Source organism: Mya arenaria, chromosome 10 (assembly GCF_026914265.1).
Source record: "Mya arenaria isolate MELC-2E11 chromosome 10, ASM2691426v1".
In the NCBI taxonomy this organism is placed as follows: Eukaryota; Metazoa; Mollusca; class Bivalvia; order Myida; family Myidae; genus Mya; species Mya arenaria.
In genome coordinates, this window is record NC_069131.1 from 70,177,334 (window position 1) to 70,196,732 (window position 19,399).

General features: G+C 36.0%; 1 protein-coding gene across 1 annotated transcript; it reads right to left on the reverse strand.

Moving 5' to 3' along the window:
* Nucleotides 1-5,914: 5,914 nt before the first annotated feature.
* Nucleotides 5,915-17,837, reverse strand: LOC128205728 (multiple epidermal growth factor-like domains protein 11). Its single transcript, XM_052907640.1, has 5 exons — nt 17,542-17,837; nt 17,076-17,146; nt 8,774-10,093; nt 7,240-7,368; nt 5,915-6,991 (listed from the first exon to the last, which is right to left on the reverse strand). The coding sequence occupies exons 2-5, from the start codon at nt 17,125-17,127 to the stop codon at nt 6,867-6,869; spliced, it is 1,626 nt and encodes a 541-aa protein (XP_052763600.1). The 5' UTR covers nt 17,128-17,146; nt 17,542-17,837; the 3' UTR covers nt 5,915-6,866.
* Between the last annotated feature and the right edge of the window lie 1,562 nt (nt 17,838-19,399).

A 19,399-nucleotide genomic window follows, 5' to 3' on the forward strand; every position in this document is an offset into this window, starting at 1 on the left:
AGGCCTGTTCCCTCCTTTAAAGCAACAGTGTGTCTGTGTGATATAGAAATGAACTAATCTCAAAATATTCATTGATATTCTTTTTTTCTCTTCAAAAGTAAAATAATAGCCAACACGTATTTTATGGAGGTCAACGGATCGTGTGGCGGTCCTTTGGAACTGAAAGTTATTTCTTGGCTCAAATTTATTAAACTAATTAAATAAATAAGGGTAAGATGGCAAGAAATAAATGTCATGCATAAACTACATAAAGTTTCTAGTTAAAACTTATTATACTGGGAGAGTACCTAAATCGGAACAGTACCTAAATATGGAACAGCCATTATAAAAGTGTTTTTCCGATTGAGATCAGTTTATTTACGATTTTAATAAAGATGGTTGCTTCATATAACAAAGAATACGATTCTCCGCTAAGTATTTCAAATACTGAGACCATTTTAAGTTTTTCATGTTCAAATATCAATACATGGCTCGCGGGGGAAAGACTTCATGCTTGCCACAATCACAGCATACTGGTACAGCCTGTATTTTACTAAAATCATCAAATTTTACTGACAAAAAAGACAAGCTAGAAATAACATAAATTATTAATTTACTTAAACAAAACATGGAGCAATAATTTTAAAAGAATACAGAAAAATAAATAACGAATTAAAACTGTTCCATATTTAGGTACTCCGAGGACGAAAATGGCAGTCCTTAATTGTGCGGTTAATAAAGTACTTTTCATGCAGATTGGTAGTATCTTGAAAAATGCCATTTATATCAACCAATTGGTCTTGAATCCTAGTATGCTGATGGAAAATTTTGTAGTTGTGGTATAAGTGTAACTAAAAATATTTCACAAATAGTGCCAAAAGTGTTCCGATTTAGGTACTCACCCAGTACAACACATTAAACAAATTCATCTAAAGGACAGCCACCGATGGAATGATAATATAGGTTTTATTATATTATACCGGAACTAAATCTAGCTTATTCTGATGTTAATAGTCTTATTTGTTCAAGCAATAAATCTTATAGGCTGAATACTAGGTGCTGCACCCAAAATAGAAAGAGTGTATTACATCAATTACGAGGTATGCAGGTGAAGTAGGTAAATTGTTAAAGTCGTCAAGGACATACAATAAAGTATTTTTTAATCGTATATACCGTACGGTTTTAATGAGATGATTTTGTATTCATCCGCAGGGAAGTAATAGACAGATTACGCATATTCTACTTAATATCGTTACTTTTTTATTAAATGTGAAGCGAAAACAAGAAAAACATTCCAACATGGTTTAAGTTGCCGCAGACATTTATGCACAAGTATAACTCTAGGTAGGTATGTATGGTTTGGTTTAACAATTATGGAGTCATACCCTTATCAACTTTGAGATAAAAGACGAGTGGTGACGTTCATTTTATGTCCTGATTGTTATAGCAATAAAAAATTATTAGACTTTAAATAATAATATTTGAAAATGTTTTAATGTAAAAATATGAACATGTTCTCTTTTTATGTTAGATTAATTTCAATATGAATTTCAGAAAGGTAAACGAATCGTGTTGCTCTCCTTTGAGCTAAAGTCATGTCTGAAATCGGCCACTTGCGGTAATTTTAAGGTAAGAGATACACAATATTAACATAACGGTGTTAACCTTGCTCTTTGTACAACATTTGACAAGAAATAGCATTTGCATAACAACACAGTACCCTTTCTAATAAGTAGCAAAAAAGAGCGATCCTTACGGGAGCTGTCTCAAATTGCAATACACAATTTTATTCAACGAATAAGCGAGAACGAACAGCCTCAACAAATTGAGAAAAAAACGTATGCCTTGCTGAAATATAAGCAATTGAGCAATTCTTGTTTTCAATTGCATTGTTCACAAGCCTGCGGAGTTATATTGTTATACTGCACGTGTGCTGTACACTCTCATATTAACGTATAACAATAAAGAAGGCCAAGTGGGATGTATGAATTAAAAATGCATTCCATGTCAAATATAGTCAATAAAATGGCGATGAGCTTTACAATATTACGAAATACTATAACAATGGAAATGTTTAAATATGTATTTATAATAAAGAGCAAAATTAACAATGGCCATTTGACGTGTGTTTTCTAGCCTGACCTTAACCCTGGATCAAAATGGCATGTGCAATCTGCATGGCATCCAAACGAGTTGAACATTGATCACGTAACTCTTAATCCAGAAAGCGGCTAGATAGTAAAACAAATAACAAAAAAACTTCTAGGTTGGTACAATTTTGTTAAACTTGTTAAGTATCCGGCATTTTTCAGCTCCTTTTTGCAAACCGGTCCAGTGACAATAAGATGTGTACACAAATCGCAGTCTTCCGATATATGCTGCATGGGTCATCATCAAAATTGATATTGAGCATATTTATCGTCCCTGTCTCTTTTGTACAGCCAAAAAAACATTTGCTAGTGTTGGAATTATACGTTCTTCAAGCTTCATTTGAAACTTACACGTATTGCATTGTCATGCATATACAGGTAATAGACTTTTTCTGATTAGAGTCGGCACTGATTGAAAAACACTGTTGAGAACAAATGCGACTGTAAAAAATCATGATTATAACCTGAACAACACTCAGGTCTATCCGTGCAAAAATAATAATTGTAATTCTTTGGTTATATACAATATGCATAAACTGTTTTGTTAACGCATGCATTGCAATTGTTTCCGATACTATACTGAGACTGACACTTACATTGTTGTTCAGGATTAGCATACCCATGTGAGCACATGTATGATGCCCAGCTACGATGCCAACTTTATCACAGATAACACCGTATCTCCATCTTAACAAATGCCACAAACATCCCATCCAGTAGGGAACGCAAGTGCCATTGTTGGAATATTTACCACTTACATAACCTGTTAAACATTGTTGTTTTTGCAATGTGTACCATAATATTCACTCTAAACTGGACAAGTAGGTAAAACTTCCGTTGTTGTGACAAACCCCATTCTGGCATACTGGATAACACGGTTTTCGACACAAAGACTCCCTGCCATTGAATCCCGTTTTATGACAAATGAAATCAGTTTCAGAAGAACATCGGCAATTTTGATAAGTACTTTATAGTTTACAAGCTTGACTACAGATATGCTCATTCCCATACCTCTTTTTGACCCAACATCGTTCGTCGGCTATTAAAATGGGTCAATGTACGTGCTTAACATGTAGCATGTCATCGTCTCATAAATATCACTACTGTAACAGTGGAAACAACTATAAACATCAAACAAGCAAAAGAAGGCTAAAGTGGTATTAATCATAAACTTTATTTCAATATTATATGAGCACAAACTAAAAATACAATACAAACTAATACATGTGATATAATGTAAGGGTACACAAATAAGTAACCTACATTTAAAACCCAAAGTTAACAGCCAATTGATAGTTTCATGGTGAGATATATTAACGTATTTCATGAAAAGGAACATGATAGGGTTATTATAAAAAAAGTTCCGACGATTATTATAATGAGTGCCGTTTTTGAATTGTTTTGCGGCATTTACCTAAATCAATGTGCACTTAAATAACCATACATACTTATACATGTGAGTTGTACGACACAGAATGCCGACCTGTGGGGAACATCTTTGGTAAAAGACATGTTGATATAGAACACTATATAATAAAGTATTGATAAAGCAATAAATTGCCATATGGTTTACAGATCAGGATGTTTCAGCAACGGAAAACTTTTTAAACGTATTTCAATTTTTGATTTCACACGAAGAAGTTCATGTAAGAGTCGCCTGGTCACGGAATATGACACACCGTATCAGTCAGCGAAGCCGTCAAAACATGCAGGTATATAGTCCATAACCATCAATAAAAGGTTTTTGCAAAAAACAAATACGATAATAACACGTTTTATGTACAAACAAGATTTGATTCAAAACATTCAGTTAACTACTTATAGGCTTGCATATAGTAATTATGATTCGGGTATATTATATTAGATTCATATATATTATTAAAACGACAAGGGTTAAAGCTTAAGTAATATATCTATGTGAACACTCTTACAGCTCAAGCATATACATGTCGTTTGATCTTTATAAAATAATAAAATGAAGCATAAGTACTCCAAGGAAGAATATTCATCAACACATAAATTGTATAAAGATAAGCGTGAAGCTTGTATGGCATGTATTCAAATACGTAAGCGTATCGAAAACAGGAAAGAAATTGCATACAATCTACTTGCGAAGAGGTAATTGGAGTATCTTCAATACCACACTTGTAAGATAATTTTATTAATAAAAATTATGTTCTTGATGTTTGGGACGTTCGTTGCACAATTAATTACTCAAATGTCTAAAAAAATACGAGGTATTTATAAAGACGGATAATATTGAGATTGTAAGAGATTGCATTACTCCGGATGGAATAAGTGTTGAACGATATGCATGTCTTAGAGAATAACACATATTGTTGAAAAGTGTAAATTTATGTTTCCGCCTGCTTTCCTTCAGAGATTCAAGTTCTTTGATATTCAGTAAGTCATAATTGTAGGGAATCGGAAATACCACTTTCTCAAAGCTTGAACAGAATACCATATACCTTTTAAATATGCCATATACAATCAAAGGCTTTTGAGATGTCTCAGCAGAATACTGATATAACTTCTGTTCACTCATCTGGAGCTAGGCATTACGAGTGATAGATTGATACGAGCTATTTAGAAATGGGGTCCTTGACCACTGATAGGGATATTGGAGGGTAATTACCTACATTTTTGGGAATTTGACATCTTTATAAATAGCACATACATGAGCCAGTTTTCATTGAATCTGATACTTCACTTAAAAGAAAAGATGAATAAAAAGGTTCCAAAGAAACTGAGAAATTTTAGTTGCTATCTTCCTCAGAAAATAGCTTTTTACAGAGTCCGTTCCGTTTGTCTTCCCAGTTTTCAGAACATTTATTGATGCTATATCATATTGACGGGATATTTAAGTGCTGCTTAGATGGAACATCAGAACCAATTTTAAGAGAAAGGTACAGTTTAAAGCGTGAATGGTAGTAAGAAGTTATTCAGAAAATTTGCCTCTCAGTTTTCGGTTAGTGTTGTTATCGTGGACGTGGGGGGGGGGGGGGGGGGGGGGGAGGTTCTTATATCGAACTCGGACTAGCAAAGGTTTCAGTAGTTTTACAATACTATGTTCAATATAAGGTATTTTTACCTAATTTTAGAACAGGTTATTATAGCGTGTTTACTTGGAGGTTTTAATATTATGGTTGATGTGTAGAGAATCGTCAAATTAGTTCACCACTGGTGGTCATTGATTTTGCATCTGGCTCTTCTATTGGGTACACTATAACTAAATGCCAAATGCCATATGCTCGGATTGGGTCGAGAACGCACTCTCCATATGTAAGATTTGGAATGCTACTTCAGACTGATATTTTGTTTAAGTCTAAGTAGTGAATATAATTGACAGTTTTTCTACTTTAATTCAGTATAATTCAGTATGGTCGGGGAGATATACTTCATGAATATCTCAAGGATTAGATAGTTTTAGCTACAGGTACAAGTTATTAATCATTTTCCTTCGTGAAGAACATGGTGGTAACTTAGGATTTACAATTAAAGTTGGCATAAAACATTTTCATTGCACCTTATGTGTAACAATTATGCCAACTTAAGTACGTGTGGTAAGATAAGTGTTATAGTAATCATTTACAAGATGAATTGAAATGGTGATATTTAGGATGCATTTAATAAAAATATTTGCACAAATGTGCAATTTAAAGCCAAAGCAATGGGTGGGGTAATTTGATATGAACCCAAATTTCAATGAATCGCCATTAGTGAAATGACACTGTTTTAGGACATATTTTTCTTAACAAGTGTTTGTTTTCTTATTTCCAACATGATTTGACATCAAAATCAATTGACAGTCATTTTAAATTGAATTAAAAAGTGTATTACTTTTGCTTCTTTATAACACTTTTTACAGAAACAAATTAATTCTTGAAAATGTCAAAATTGTATTGGAATTGTACATCTTCAGCAATGAGAATTCTTACATATTAAGGAACTTTATAGCTTTTGACAGAAATGAGAAGGGGAACATTTTTTTGAACAAAAAAAAATCAAAAAATATATTTTTCCACTTTTAATGTGAGACATTCGCTAATTTCATGTTCTATCAATAAGAAAAAATGATCAGTTAACCTCACCTGTACAGAAAATAAGTTTGTTTAAAGCTGAAATGTTGCTATTGTTGATCTTTCAAAATTTGGTAGCCACCTTGGATTTTTCGGTTATCACCAGCATGCGACGCAATCATTCCCATTTTTCTTGAACCTGAGCCATTCCTCTCACAGAATCAACAGTAATAATGAGCCGATATTTAATGCATACATAAACCTACATAGGGACTAAAAGGAAATAGAATGAAGAACAAATTGTGTGGGGAATACGTTATTTACATAACTTACTTACAGCATTTTAAATAGGATTTTCAACTACAATATTACAGGTTAGTTTAGATATTTGAAGAAAATGATTTAGAAATAAGAGTAAAGTTACATTTGTTGCAGCTAGATCATTTTCAGTACTTTCAATGCATCAGTTAAAGTTATTGTATAGATAAGAATGTGATGTGTTTTACTGGATAAGCCCAGTTACTAAAATGAGTCCATTTTCATTTTTTAAAGGCAAAAGGATCAAGCCCAAACAAAGTGTATACAAGATTAACAAACAACAAGACAACACATATTTTGCAACTTTTGCAAAATCGGCATTGGTAAATGTTTGGGTAACTTTCCTTCTTGCAATGTCCTAGTTCAAGTATAAAATAATACATATTATTGTTGTGAATTTCTACATTGAAAGCACAGTGTAATTGTCCTCAACACTTATGTTTGCTTCTACGTTAGACTGTCTTTGTAACTGTTCATATGAACTTTCGGTTTCACATTGATTTAACTGTGTTTCCGATTGTTGTACTGAAATCAAAATTAAAGCACATTAAACAGATTTTAATGAAAGTATATAGTTCAATACCATGTATGCTTGTGATTATATGAGACAGGAGGTAAAACACGTTGTTTCCTATGAACACGACTAGGCGTGCAATGATATATTTATAATAAACTTTAAATGATTATAATACATTAACATATATTTAAACAACACATATACAAATTATCAATTTAATACAAACTATGTGTTAAACCAATATCAAGACCGATACCTATTGATTTAGACAATCGTCTATTCCACAGGAAACAACCAGCAGCTGTACAAAGGAACAAAGCAGCAAACACTCCCACTAAAGCTGTGAGTGCAGTATTTGTAGAAGAAGCATTGTAAGTTCGTCTTTCTGAAAAAGCATCGTTTGCATTAACTTGAAGAACAAGGAAATAAAACATAGGATGTCTATGTATGTTACTTATTCAATGTGTATATACAAATAACTGTTAACACGCATTTTTCTCGATTACATGTTTAACGTAGTACCGAGTACAACATTTTTGAGATATATTAGTCGTCCTATTCTTTCCCCTGACACTAACTTCGAACAAATAAATTTAGTTTGTGAACGTTAACAAAAAGTATAAGTCACTCTTACAATTCCTCCGGAATGTATCTGTTTACAACTTTTAGTCTGTATTGACGTTTTTGAACTTTGCAAATGTAATATATTGAATGACGTTATACGAACAAAATGACGTTATGATATACAAGTACGTCAAATCGACACATCACGGTGCGTCACAAATCAGAGGAAGCAGAGTATGACTTTTAAGAAAGCATTAGAACCATATTCAAAACAATAATAGACCAGAAAACATAGTTTGAGCATTGATTCGACTTTTCATCACAAGGCGCCACCGATTAGGAAAATACCAAAGTGATATATATGTACATTTACTTTAAAATGCATGGCATTTTTGTAAATTTTATATCAAAGATAATTAATAATATTTGAATGGATTCGTTCAGTTATAAAAAAGTCGATAAAATATATCACCTAATATATCACGGAAGCGATTATAATGTCATAAGTAATATGTTTCATATTAAAACAACGTATACTAACACCTCAACTAAGACTTGTAGTCAATTGTTTAAGCAGAAAGTATGCAGAATACAATATAATTATGAGTATGTTACGCTTCTTCTAAAGACTCGGTGATTAATTTACAGGTATCACATTATCAAATAGCAGCCTCAGCAACCTAATTAAGAAACACATATTTTATAGACGTTCTCTTAACAACATATCGAGTTGGGTGTAGGTGTTCAGGTCCTCCGGGTACTCAGTATTTACACGTTCAATATATTTTATCTACAGTATTAACCTGTGCTAGCTTGACGTATCTCCTATTGTATCCAATGCCGATACAAATGCGTTAACGGGTTTTGCCGTTGTCATTGAAATGCTTCGGCATTGCTGTACTATATTTGGCGAAACTGTATATCAGTATCATTCGACGATCCTTCACGGCTATATACGTCCCGCCATTTTGCTTCGGTGTTAGATTCAAATCATGATCCTATCTAAAATGATCCTACGTTTGATACAAAAGCCGCAGCATGGATGCATAATAATTGAACATAAAACTAGTATAAATATTGACAAAGGACAGTTCTTAGACATTGAAGATATAAACTGCATGAATAGTTTTTCTCATCATTTTGAGCAGGTTCTGTTACCGTTGATGGACTAAGCTAATTGAAAAGTAAAGTCATATCAACAGCCGTAAAATTTAGTTGGAACGTACCTGTACAATATCTGCCTTCAAGATCATTTATGCAGCCATACAAACAGTCGCCATCAGTATTACAACTTGTTTTTGTTCCTGTGTGCTGACAATTCTCAGGGCATTTGGTTTCACACAAATTGCCAAAAAAGTCTCCATCGCATCCAAGGGAACAAAAGCCAGTCTTTAGTTCGCATTTCCTTTCAAAGCACAGACTGCTGCATGATGTATTACAATACAGTCCATGAACAGTAAAATCTGTACACGAATAACAAATTCCTGAATCTTGCTGACACGTTTCACACTTTGAACTACAATTGAAGTCACACTTGTCTCCCCAAAAGCGTTCTGCACAGCCATTTATACATTTGCCTGTTTCAGGATTACACTCTCCATTATTACAGTTACTATTGCAAGTGGTGCAAGTTCCTGTTTCATTCCGGTAAAATCCTTTGTTACACATCAAACACGTCCCACCAAGCTGGCTACATTTCAAACACTTACTGTCAATATCAGTACAATTCTGAGAACAATTGATGCCATAGAGTCCATCTTTACATCCACCAAGGCATGATCCGTCTTCTTTGCCGCAAGACAATATAGAACAACCAACACTGCATTCATTTTGACAATTTTCGCCATATTTCCCTTCAACACATTCGTCACAATATGTACCTCTAAAATTATCCGTACAAGCACATGTCCCATTTCTATAACAAACTCCACCACTACAACCCTTAGAACACATGTCTTTGCATTGTTCGCCATAATATCCAGTTATGCATTCAATGCATACTCCATTTTTCATACAACTGTCACCTCTGCATCCGCTAGAACAACTTATGTTGCAGTTTGCTCCATAATATCCAGCTACACATTCCATGCAAAAGGTACCAGCAAAACCTGATTTACATGAATCACATCCATTCAAGTCTTTACAACGGCAGTTTTGATAATGGCAGTTCATAGAACAATCTTCACCGTATTTCCCTGGTATACATACATCGCATCTAGCTCCTTCAAAGTTCGATGTACATGCCATACATGTTCCGTCATTATTACAAGGACCATCACACCCAAGAGAACAACTCATGCTACAATCACTATTTATATCGTAATATGAATCCTTGCAAGTAAAACACGGCCTGCCATCGTTTTGCTCGCAAGTAGCACAGTTAACAGGACAGGGGTTTTTGCATCTGTATCCGTATATTGTGTTTACACATCCTTTCAAACAATAATCAGATTTTCCTTCAGCGAATCTACATTCATCCTCTCCTCCTTCACAGCAAGCACAATGGCCATTACAGTCCACCTCCTTCCCGTTTATTATCACCGTCACTTAAAGAAAAAAGGATTGGAAAATCGTGAATTTTAAAAAAGCATGTAATTAATATATTTTATGTTGTTGTTTTATTCAAATAATCGGCAAAAATGTATTGCGACATGGTATATAACTGAAAATACGTGTATCAAGTTTGATTTGTAGGTTTTATTTCACATGAAAGCAGATTCTCATTTAGTTACTCTGCTACCAAATTGGAAGTTATATATTGGATATGACAAAACGATCTATTCATCTGAGGAACATATGGGCTTGACAGGGGAAGTGACAAAATAGCCCACTCTATGTTAGTGTGCATCAAATATGAAACTAAAGTACGCGTTACTCGAATTTGTGATGAAATTTGCATCCATCATACGTACTTTGAAAAACTTTGCGTTAAGCCGTATATCGGATTTGGCGTTGAATTTTATATTCAAAATTGTTGTTGTTGTTGTTGTTATCTAAATTGGCTTTGATTTTATTCATAGACCAAAAGTACCTTTTGTGACTTTTGACGAATAGCCACATTTCCGTATCAAATGAGTCTTTCATACTGTAAATGATTATTGAATAGTATTGTACCTTACGTTAGGCTAGATAAGAGGTTACATAAGTATGTAGATAAGAATGATGGTAATGTAAGGCTATATAAGAGGCTAGATAAGAATGTAGGTAATGTAAGGCTAGATAAGAGGCTAGTTAAGAATGTTGGTAATGTAAGGCTAGATAAGAGGCTAGGTAAGATTGTAGGTATTGTAAGGCTAGATAAAGGCTAGGTAAGAATGTAGGCAATATAAGGCTAGATAAGAGGCTAGGTAAGAATGTAAGTAATGTAAGGCTATATAAGAGGCTAGATAATAATATAAGTAATGTAATGCTAGATAAGAGGTTAGGTAAGAATGTAGGTAATGTAAGACTAGATAAGAGGCTAGGTAAGAATGTAAGAAATGTAAGGCTAGATAAGAGGCTAGATAAGAGTGTAGGATACGTAAGGCTAGATAAGAGGCTAGGTAAGAATGTTGGTAATGTAAGGCTAGATAAGAGGCTAGGTAAGAATGTAGGCAATGTAAGGCTAGATAAGAGGCTAGGGAAGAATGTAAGTAATGTAAGGCTATATAAGAGGCTAGGTAAGAATGTAGGTAATGTTAGGCTAGATAAGAGGCTAGGTAAGAATGTAAGTAATGTAAGGCTAGATAAGAGGCTAGATAAGAATGTAGGTAATGGAAGGCTAGATAAGAGGATAAATAAGAATGTAGATAATGTAATGCTAGATAAGAGGCTAGATAAGAATGTAGGTAATGTAATGCTAGATAAGAGGCTAGGTAAGAATGTAGGTAATGTAAGGCTAGATAAGAGGCTAGGTAAGAATGTAGGTAATGTAAGACTAGATAAGAGGCTAGGTAAGAATATAAGTAATGTAAGGCTAGATAAGAGGCTAGATAAGAATGTAGGTAATGTAAGGCTAGATAAGAGGCTAGATAAGAATGTAGGTAATGTAAGGCTAGATAAGAGGCTAGATAAGAATGTAGGTAATGGAAGGCTAGATAAGAGAATAAATAAGAATGTAGGTAATGTAAGGCTAGATAAGAGGCTAGATAAGAATGTAGGTAATGTAAGGCTAGATAAGAGGGTAGGTAAGAATGTAGGTTATGAAAGGCTAGATAAGAGGCTAGGGAAGAATGCATGTAATGAAATGCTAGATAAGAGGCTAGGTAAGAATGTAGGTAATGTAAGGCTAGATAAGAGGCTAGGTAAGAATGTAGGTAATGTAAGGCTAGATAAGAGGCTAGATAAGAATGTAGGTAATGTAAGGCTAGATAAGAGGGTAGGTAAGAATGTAGGTAATGAAAGGCTAGATAAGAGGCTAGGGAAGAATGTAGGTAATAAAATGCTAGATAAGAGGCTAGATAAGAATGCAGGTAATGTAAGGCTAGGTAAGAAATTAGGTAAAACGCTAGGTACGAGGCTAGAAACGAGGCCAGGTAAGAGGCTATGTAAAAGGCTAGGTAAGAGGCTATTCAAGAGGCTAGGTAAGAGGCTAGGTAAGAAGCTAGGTACGAGGCTCGGTAACGGGGTAGGTAAGAGGGTAAGTAAGAGGCTATATAAGAGGCATGGTAAGTGGTTAGATAGGAGGCTAGGTTATAAGCTAGATAAGAGGCTGGAAAAAAAGGCTAGGTAAGAGGCTATGTACGAGGGTAGGTAAGAGGCTAGGTAAGAGGGTAGGTAAGAGGATAGGTAAGAAGCCATGTACAAGGCCAGGTAAGATACTAGGTTAGAGGGTAGGTAAGAGGATAGGAAAGTGGCTAGGTAATAACCTAGGTACGAGGCCATGTACGAGGCTAGGTAAGAGGCTTTATATAAGCTAGGCAAGAGGCTAGGTACGAGGCAATGTACGAGGCCAGATAAGAGGCTAGGTAGGATGCTAGATAAGAGGCTAGGTGATTGGCTAGGTAAAAGGCTAGGTAAAAGGCATGGTAAGAATCTAGGTAAGAGGCTACGTAAGAGGCTATGTATTTGGCTAGGTAAGAAACTAGGAGAGTGGCTAGGGACGAAGCCATGTACGAAACCAGGTAAGAGGCTAGGTAAGAGGCTAGGTAGGTGGCTAGGTAAGAGGCTAAGTACGAGGCAAGGTACGAGCCAGGTAAAAGGCTAGGTACGAGGCTAGGTAAGAGGCTAGGTTCGAGGCCATGTACAAAGCTATATTAGAGGCTAGGCAAGAGGCTAGGTAATAGTCTAGGTAAGGGGCTAGGTAAATGGCTAGGTAAGATGCTCGGTAAATGGCTAGGTAAATGGCTATGTAGAAGGCTAGGTAAGAGGCTAGGTAAGAGGCTAGGAAAGTGGCCAGGTACGAGGATAGGTAAAATGATAGGTAAGATGCTGTGTATGTGGCTAAGTAAGAAGCTAGGTAAGATGATAGGTACGAGACCAGATACGAGGCCAGGTAAGATGCTATGTACGAGGATATGTAATGCAAGGCCAGGTAAGAGGCTAGGTACGAGGATAGGTAATTTAAGGCTATGAAAAAGGCTAGGTAAGAGGCTTTGTTAGAGGGAAGGTAAGAATGTAGGTAATGTAAGGCTAGGTAGGAGATTAGGTAAGAGGCTAGGTACGAGGCCAGTTACGATGCCAGGAACGAGGCCAGATAAGAGGCTAGGTACTATGATAGGTAATGTAAGGCTAGGAAAACGGCTGGGTATGAGTCTTTGTTAGAGGGAAGGTAAGAATGTAGGTAATGTAAGGCTAGGTAGGAGGCAAAGTAAGAGGCTAGGTAAGATGCCAGGTAAGAGGCTAGGTAAGAGGATATGTACGAAAATATGTAATATAAGGCTAGGTAAGAGGCCAGGTAAGAGGCTATGTATGAAAATATGTAATGTAAGGCTAGGTTAGAGGCTAGGTTACAGAATAGGTAATGTAAGGCTAAGAAATAGGCTAGGTAAAAGGCTAGGTAATGTAAGGCTAGGAAATAGGCTAGGTAAGAGGCTAGGTAAGAGGCCAGGTAAGAGGCTAGGTAAGAGGATATGTACGAGGATAGGTAATGTAAGGCTAGGAAATAGGCTAGGTAAGATGCTAGGTAAGAGGCTAGGTCAGAGGATAGATAATGTAAAGCTAGGTACGAGGCTAGGTACTGGGCTAGGGAAGAGGCTATGTACGAGGATATGTAATGTAAGGCTAGGTAAGAGGCCAGGTACAAGGCGAGGTTAGAGGCTAGGTAAGAGGCCAGGTAAGAGGTTAGGTAAGAGGCTAGGTACGAGGATATGTAATGTAATGCTAGGTAAGAGGCTAGGTACGAGGATATGTAATGTTAGGCTAGGTTAGAGGCTATGAACGAGGATATGTAATGTAAGGCTAGGTAAGAGGCCAGGTAAGAGTCTAGGTAAGAGGATAGGTAATGTAAAGCTAGGTAAGAGGCTAGGTAAGAGGATAGGTAAGAGGCTAGGTAAGAGGCCAAGTAAGAGGCTAGGTAAGAGGATATGTAATATAAGGCTAGGTAAGAGGCTAGGTAAGAGGATAGGTAATGTAAGGCTAGGTAAGAGGCCAGGTAAGAGGCCAGGTAAGAGGCTAGGTAAGAGGCCAGGTAAGAGGCCAGGTAAGAGGCTAGGTAAAAGGATATGTAATGTAAGGCTAGGTAAGAGGCTAGGTAAGAGGCCAGGTAAGAGGCTAGGTAAGAGGATATGTAATGCAAGTCAAGGTAAGAGGCTAGGTAAGGAAGATGATTAATGTAAGGCTAGGAAAAAGGCTTGGTAAGAGGCTTTGTTAGAAGGAAGGTAAGAATGTAGGTAATGTAAAGCTAGATAGGCGGCAAAGTAAGAGGCTAGATACGAGGCCATGTGAAAGTCTAGGTACGAGATTAGGTACTGTAAAACTATGAAATAGGCTAGGTAAGAGGCTTTGTTAGAGGGTAGGTTAGAATGAAGGTAATGTAAGGCTAGGTAGGAGATTAGGTAAGAGGCTAGGTACGAGGCCAGGTACGAGGCCAGGTAAGAGGCTAGGTACGAGGACAGGTAATGTAAGGCTAGGAAAGAGGCCATATAAGAGGCTAGGTACGAAGATATGTAATATAAGGCTAGGTAGGAGGATATGTAATGTAAGGCTAGGTAAGAGGCTAGGTACGAGGATAGGTAATGTAAGGCTAGGAAATATGCGAGGTAAGAGGCCAGGCTAGAGTGTAGGTAAGAATATATAATGTAAGACTAAGTAGAAGACTAGGTAAGAGGCTAGGTAAAAGACCAGGTAAGAGGCTAGGTACGAGGATATGTAATGTAAGGCTAGGTAAGAGGCTACGTAAGAGGCTAGGTACGATGAAAGATAATGTAACGCTAGGAAATAGGCTAGTTAAGAGGCCAGGTTAGAGGGTAGATAAGAATGTAGGTAGTGTAAGGCTAGGTAAGAGGCTAGGTAAGAGGACAGGTAAGAGGCTATGTAGGAGGCTAGGTACGAGGCTAGGTACGAGGCCAGAAAAGAGGCTAGGTAAGAGGGTAGGTAAGGGGCTAGATAAGAGACTAGGAAAGAGGCTCGTACGAGTATATGCAATTTAAGGCTAAAAAATATGAATAAGTACGAGGCTAGGTACGAGGCTAGGTATGAGGCTAAATACGAGGCTAGTTAAGAGGCTATGTACCAGGCTAGGTAAGAGGCTAGGTACAAGGACAGGTACGAGGCCAGGCAAGAGACTAGGTACGAGGCTGGGTAAGAGGCCAGGTACGAGGCCTGGTTATAGACTAGGCAGGAGGCTAGGTAAGAGTCTAGGTACGAGGCTAGGTACGAGGCCAAAAAAGAGGCTAGGTAAGAGGCTAGGAACGAGGCTAGGAACGAGGCTAGGTACGAGGCTAGGTACGAAGCCAGGTAAGAGGCCAGGTAAAAGGCCAGGTAAGAGGCAGGGTACGAGGCTAGGCAAGAGGCCAGGTACGAGACTAGATACGATGCCAGAAAAGAGGCTAGATAAGAGGCCAGTTTCGAGGTCAGGTATCAGGCCAAGTAAGAGGCCAGGTAAGAGGCAAGGTACGAGGCTAGGCACGAGGCCAGGTAAGAGGCTAGGTACGAGGTAAGGTAAGAAGCCAGGTACGAGGCCAAATAAGAGGCTAGGTACGAGGCTAGGAAAGAGGCCAGGTACGAAGCCAGGTAAGATGCTAGGTATGGGGCTAGTTACGAGGCTAGGTACGAGGCCAGGTACGAGGCCAGGTACGAGGCCAGGTAAGAGGCTAGGTAAAACGCTAGGTAAGAGGCCAGGTACGAGGCCTGGTGAGAGGCTATGTATGAGGCTAGGTAAGAGGCCAGGTACGATGCAAGGTATGAGGCTAGGTAAGAGGTTAGCTAAGAGGCTAGGTTTGAGACAAGGTACGAGGCCAGACAATGGCTAGATAAGAGGCTATTTAAGAGGGTAGGTTAATGGCTAGGTAAGAGACTAGGTAAGATGCTATGTAAGAGGCTAGGTACGAGGACAGGAAAGAGGCTAGGTACGAGGCTAGGTACGAGGACAGGAAAGAGGCTAGGTACGAGTCTAGGTAAGAGGCTCGGTAAGAGGCTAGAAAAGACGCTAGAGAAGACGCTATTGTTGAGGCTACGTAGGAGGCAAGGTTATGTTAGGCCAGTTTTTTTTTTCGTTTCACGGGATTTTTTTCAAAAATAAGCACCAGGAGGAGGGAATAAAAATAAGAAAAAGATGTCGAAAATTTAGCGTCGAGAAAATAGAATAAAAATAAGATGGATTTTCCATATGTTTTCTTTTTTTTCGATTTTTTTTATACAATGCATATTTTGAAACTATGCACACTTGTTTTGTACTTCATACTGCCTGTTGTATAATAGTGTTGCGCCACAGCCATAAGAGGGATCGTATTAAGGTTTCTGAAAGAATGCGGCTCGATCATTTCAAGTTATTTTATTCCGATTTCACAAAATGACAAACGCCACGATTTTATGAACAACCGTATCAGTCTTCAAACTAAATCCACATTAAAATTTCGTAAAAGGCAGCCATATTCCTTACAAGCGTTTAGATGATGATAATTAGCAAGTTTCAAGTTTTATTTTCATCATGGCATATATTGTATTGTTTTCGATATCACAAAACAATGAAACATATTTCAGTTAACATTATTAGCAATAAACGCCATCTTCCGCCATCTTGGAAATTGTTCGCGATAATTTTTTGTTGTTGTTAAATTAGCGTAAGGTTAAAAAATACTAAATTTTATTTTTCATCGGATATCGAAGAACGGGCGGTGGAAAAACTAAAAATAAAGTTAAGAATTTGAATCTTTTTCTTATTTGGATTTTGCAATATTTAGGTACGGCGCTCCCGTAAAACGAAAAATAAAAAAACTCTGGCCTTAGGCTAGGTAGTAGATTAGGTAATGTAAGGCTAGGTAAGAATATACATTTTTGAAAACTACTTGTGACATGGAATACTTGTTTTGAATAGGGATATTTAAAAGCGTTATCGAATGCCTTGTTATGCCAATAATATATCGTGTGGCAAATAAAAGTATTACCTACCTGCCAAACATGATCGAGTGACGCAAAGAATAGCTAATATTTGAAATATCATCCTGTTTACACAGCGTTTTCTGTAACGGAAATCATATCTACATTTGTTAATCTTCATTAACATTGTTTATTTATTTATTAGTCTATTTATAAAAAAAAACATCAAATGAGTAATAATAAACAAAATATAGTTATAAGTGTTATACAATGTACGTTTAGAAAAACATAATTAACTTATTTAACAACTTAGTCTGTTTTATATATAGCATATCATCAACGACGAATAATTTCCAATAATTTAGCGGCTTAAGATATGATTCATTCAAGAAGGCAATTCAAAACAACCAATATTGATTGGTAATAGGTAATCAAATTCAACTGACTTTCAAATACGTTAACATGTGTAAAATATATTGGATTGCTTTTTTTGTTTATTAAGATACAGATAATTATAAGGAAAAGTTATAATGCTTACCTTTATTATTTTAAAAAATCCACTTTTTATCAATATTCCAGGTAAAGTATTAATGCATGTGTTTGTAGACTCTTCATCGTTTCTGGTTAAATCCTTTATGGACCGATAAATAAATAATTTTAAACTGAAAACAAATCATTTAATGTGTTAATTAATTCATAAACTCACTTATATAATTCGTGTACTCGAACAACTCAATACTAATATAATAAGTCCAAATCATGTCAGTCCTCAATGACGACTGTTTTATTATATTTATTTTCCTCAATCAGGAAAAAATATCGCAATCATTGTTAATCCTATTCCTACACACCTAGGATTATTTAAGCAGTATTTAGTCGATTGTAGTAAGCTGAATAGAGCACTGAAACACGATACATCAATGTAAACATTCCAAAGTCTATTTAAGATTTACTTCACGAATGTACGTATTCATTTTAAATGTGGTTTTATTTTTGCGCGTTATAGCAATTATGGTTGTGAAAACACTATATTAAATACTTAATTGATACACTGAGTATACCCATAGGGAATCATAAAGCATAATGAAACGCACTGTACTTGTTCTTGTTGTGTGCTATAGAATGTAATGTTACAGTATTAAGGATAAGTAATTAGCCAACTTAATTCATTTTTTGATAAGTTGTTCAAACTGAAATAGGAAATTTGTTATAAATTTTGACCAAACAATAAACTTTTTGACTAACTTTGACCAAACCAAGTAATCAAAAAAGAAATATGCAAATTGAATACAAACTGTTGATGTACCTTTCATTTACTGAAGGCATACTGACGTTACCATACTGCAAAATTGTTCATTTAATAAATAACCATTTCGAAACCTTAATTAATGTTTTGTCATTTAAGCATTAGTACTTTTTCCAGTAAATAATGAAAAGGAAAGCTTGAAGCTCGAGGTGCATCATGCAATTGTTACGATTCGGTCAAATGGGTTGGATTAACCAGTTTCTTACTTTACAGAAAGATGGGATACCATATATACATATATAGTTTATAATCTTGGTGTGTCATGTGTAAAAGCATTAGGCCAAGTAGATGGACTGTCAAATTGTAATAATTTACTGCCATGCATTTGTTATTGACTATTTAGTATTGAACGCACAAAATAAAAGAATCAATCCTTAAGAATATGCAAAGTAATGTCTTCAAAGTAAATCAATATGTTGACTGAAGTACTTTTGTTTATAGCTCTTATGTTGGTGTCTACAAATATAATACTTGTCCATGTTAAATTTACTTTTATAAACAGTGGTCCATGTTTCAAACAAACATGGTAAACCTTACTTTATATTCAATCTAAGTATTTACAACTGTTAATTTACTCCAAGCATGCATACAAAGTTTAGACTCTACGACCATATCCACGACCGTTCTGGTAGGAACAACCGCGTTTACCGTCCTGGTGACCGATGATGAAGGGGACGATTTGACTTTCACTATGACATGCATCCCAGTCTCATGTTTTTTCACAATCTTTAACTGTACGGCTGTGTATTTCACTGATAATTGTAGCTAAATTATGAATTATAACGTAGTATGAATATATGAAGATACTATGTTACATTATTGCAGTTCCGTTTTGAAGCAAAAAAAAACACAATCGATTGTTGTGTCATTGCTTGATAGAAATAGTCCTGTGAAATAGTGATATTTTACAAACAAATGCAATGACAGTCCTGGGAGGTATTTGTGTGCATGTTTTGTGGCATTGCATTTGTTTAAAAAAATAACTATATCACAGAATGTTTTTCTATCAAGCAATGACACAACTAATCTTCCATCTCCTGTAACGATCACCGAGAAAGTTGTAGTAAGAACATCAGTGTTTGACGTCTCC

Coding starts and splice junctions, on each gene's coding strand:
- LOC128205728 (XM_052907640.1), bottom strand. CDS start 17,127: ATGATATTTCAAATATTAGCTATTCTTTGCGTCACTCGATCATGTTTG. Junction 10,094..17,075: donor CACTCGATCATGTTTGGCAG/GTAGGTAATACT, acceptor TTTTTCTTTAAG/TGACGGTGATAATAAACGGG. Junction 7,369..8,773: donor TGAAGGCAGATATTGTACAG/GTACGTTCCAAC, acceptor ATGCTTTTTCAG/AAAGACGAACTTACAATGCT.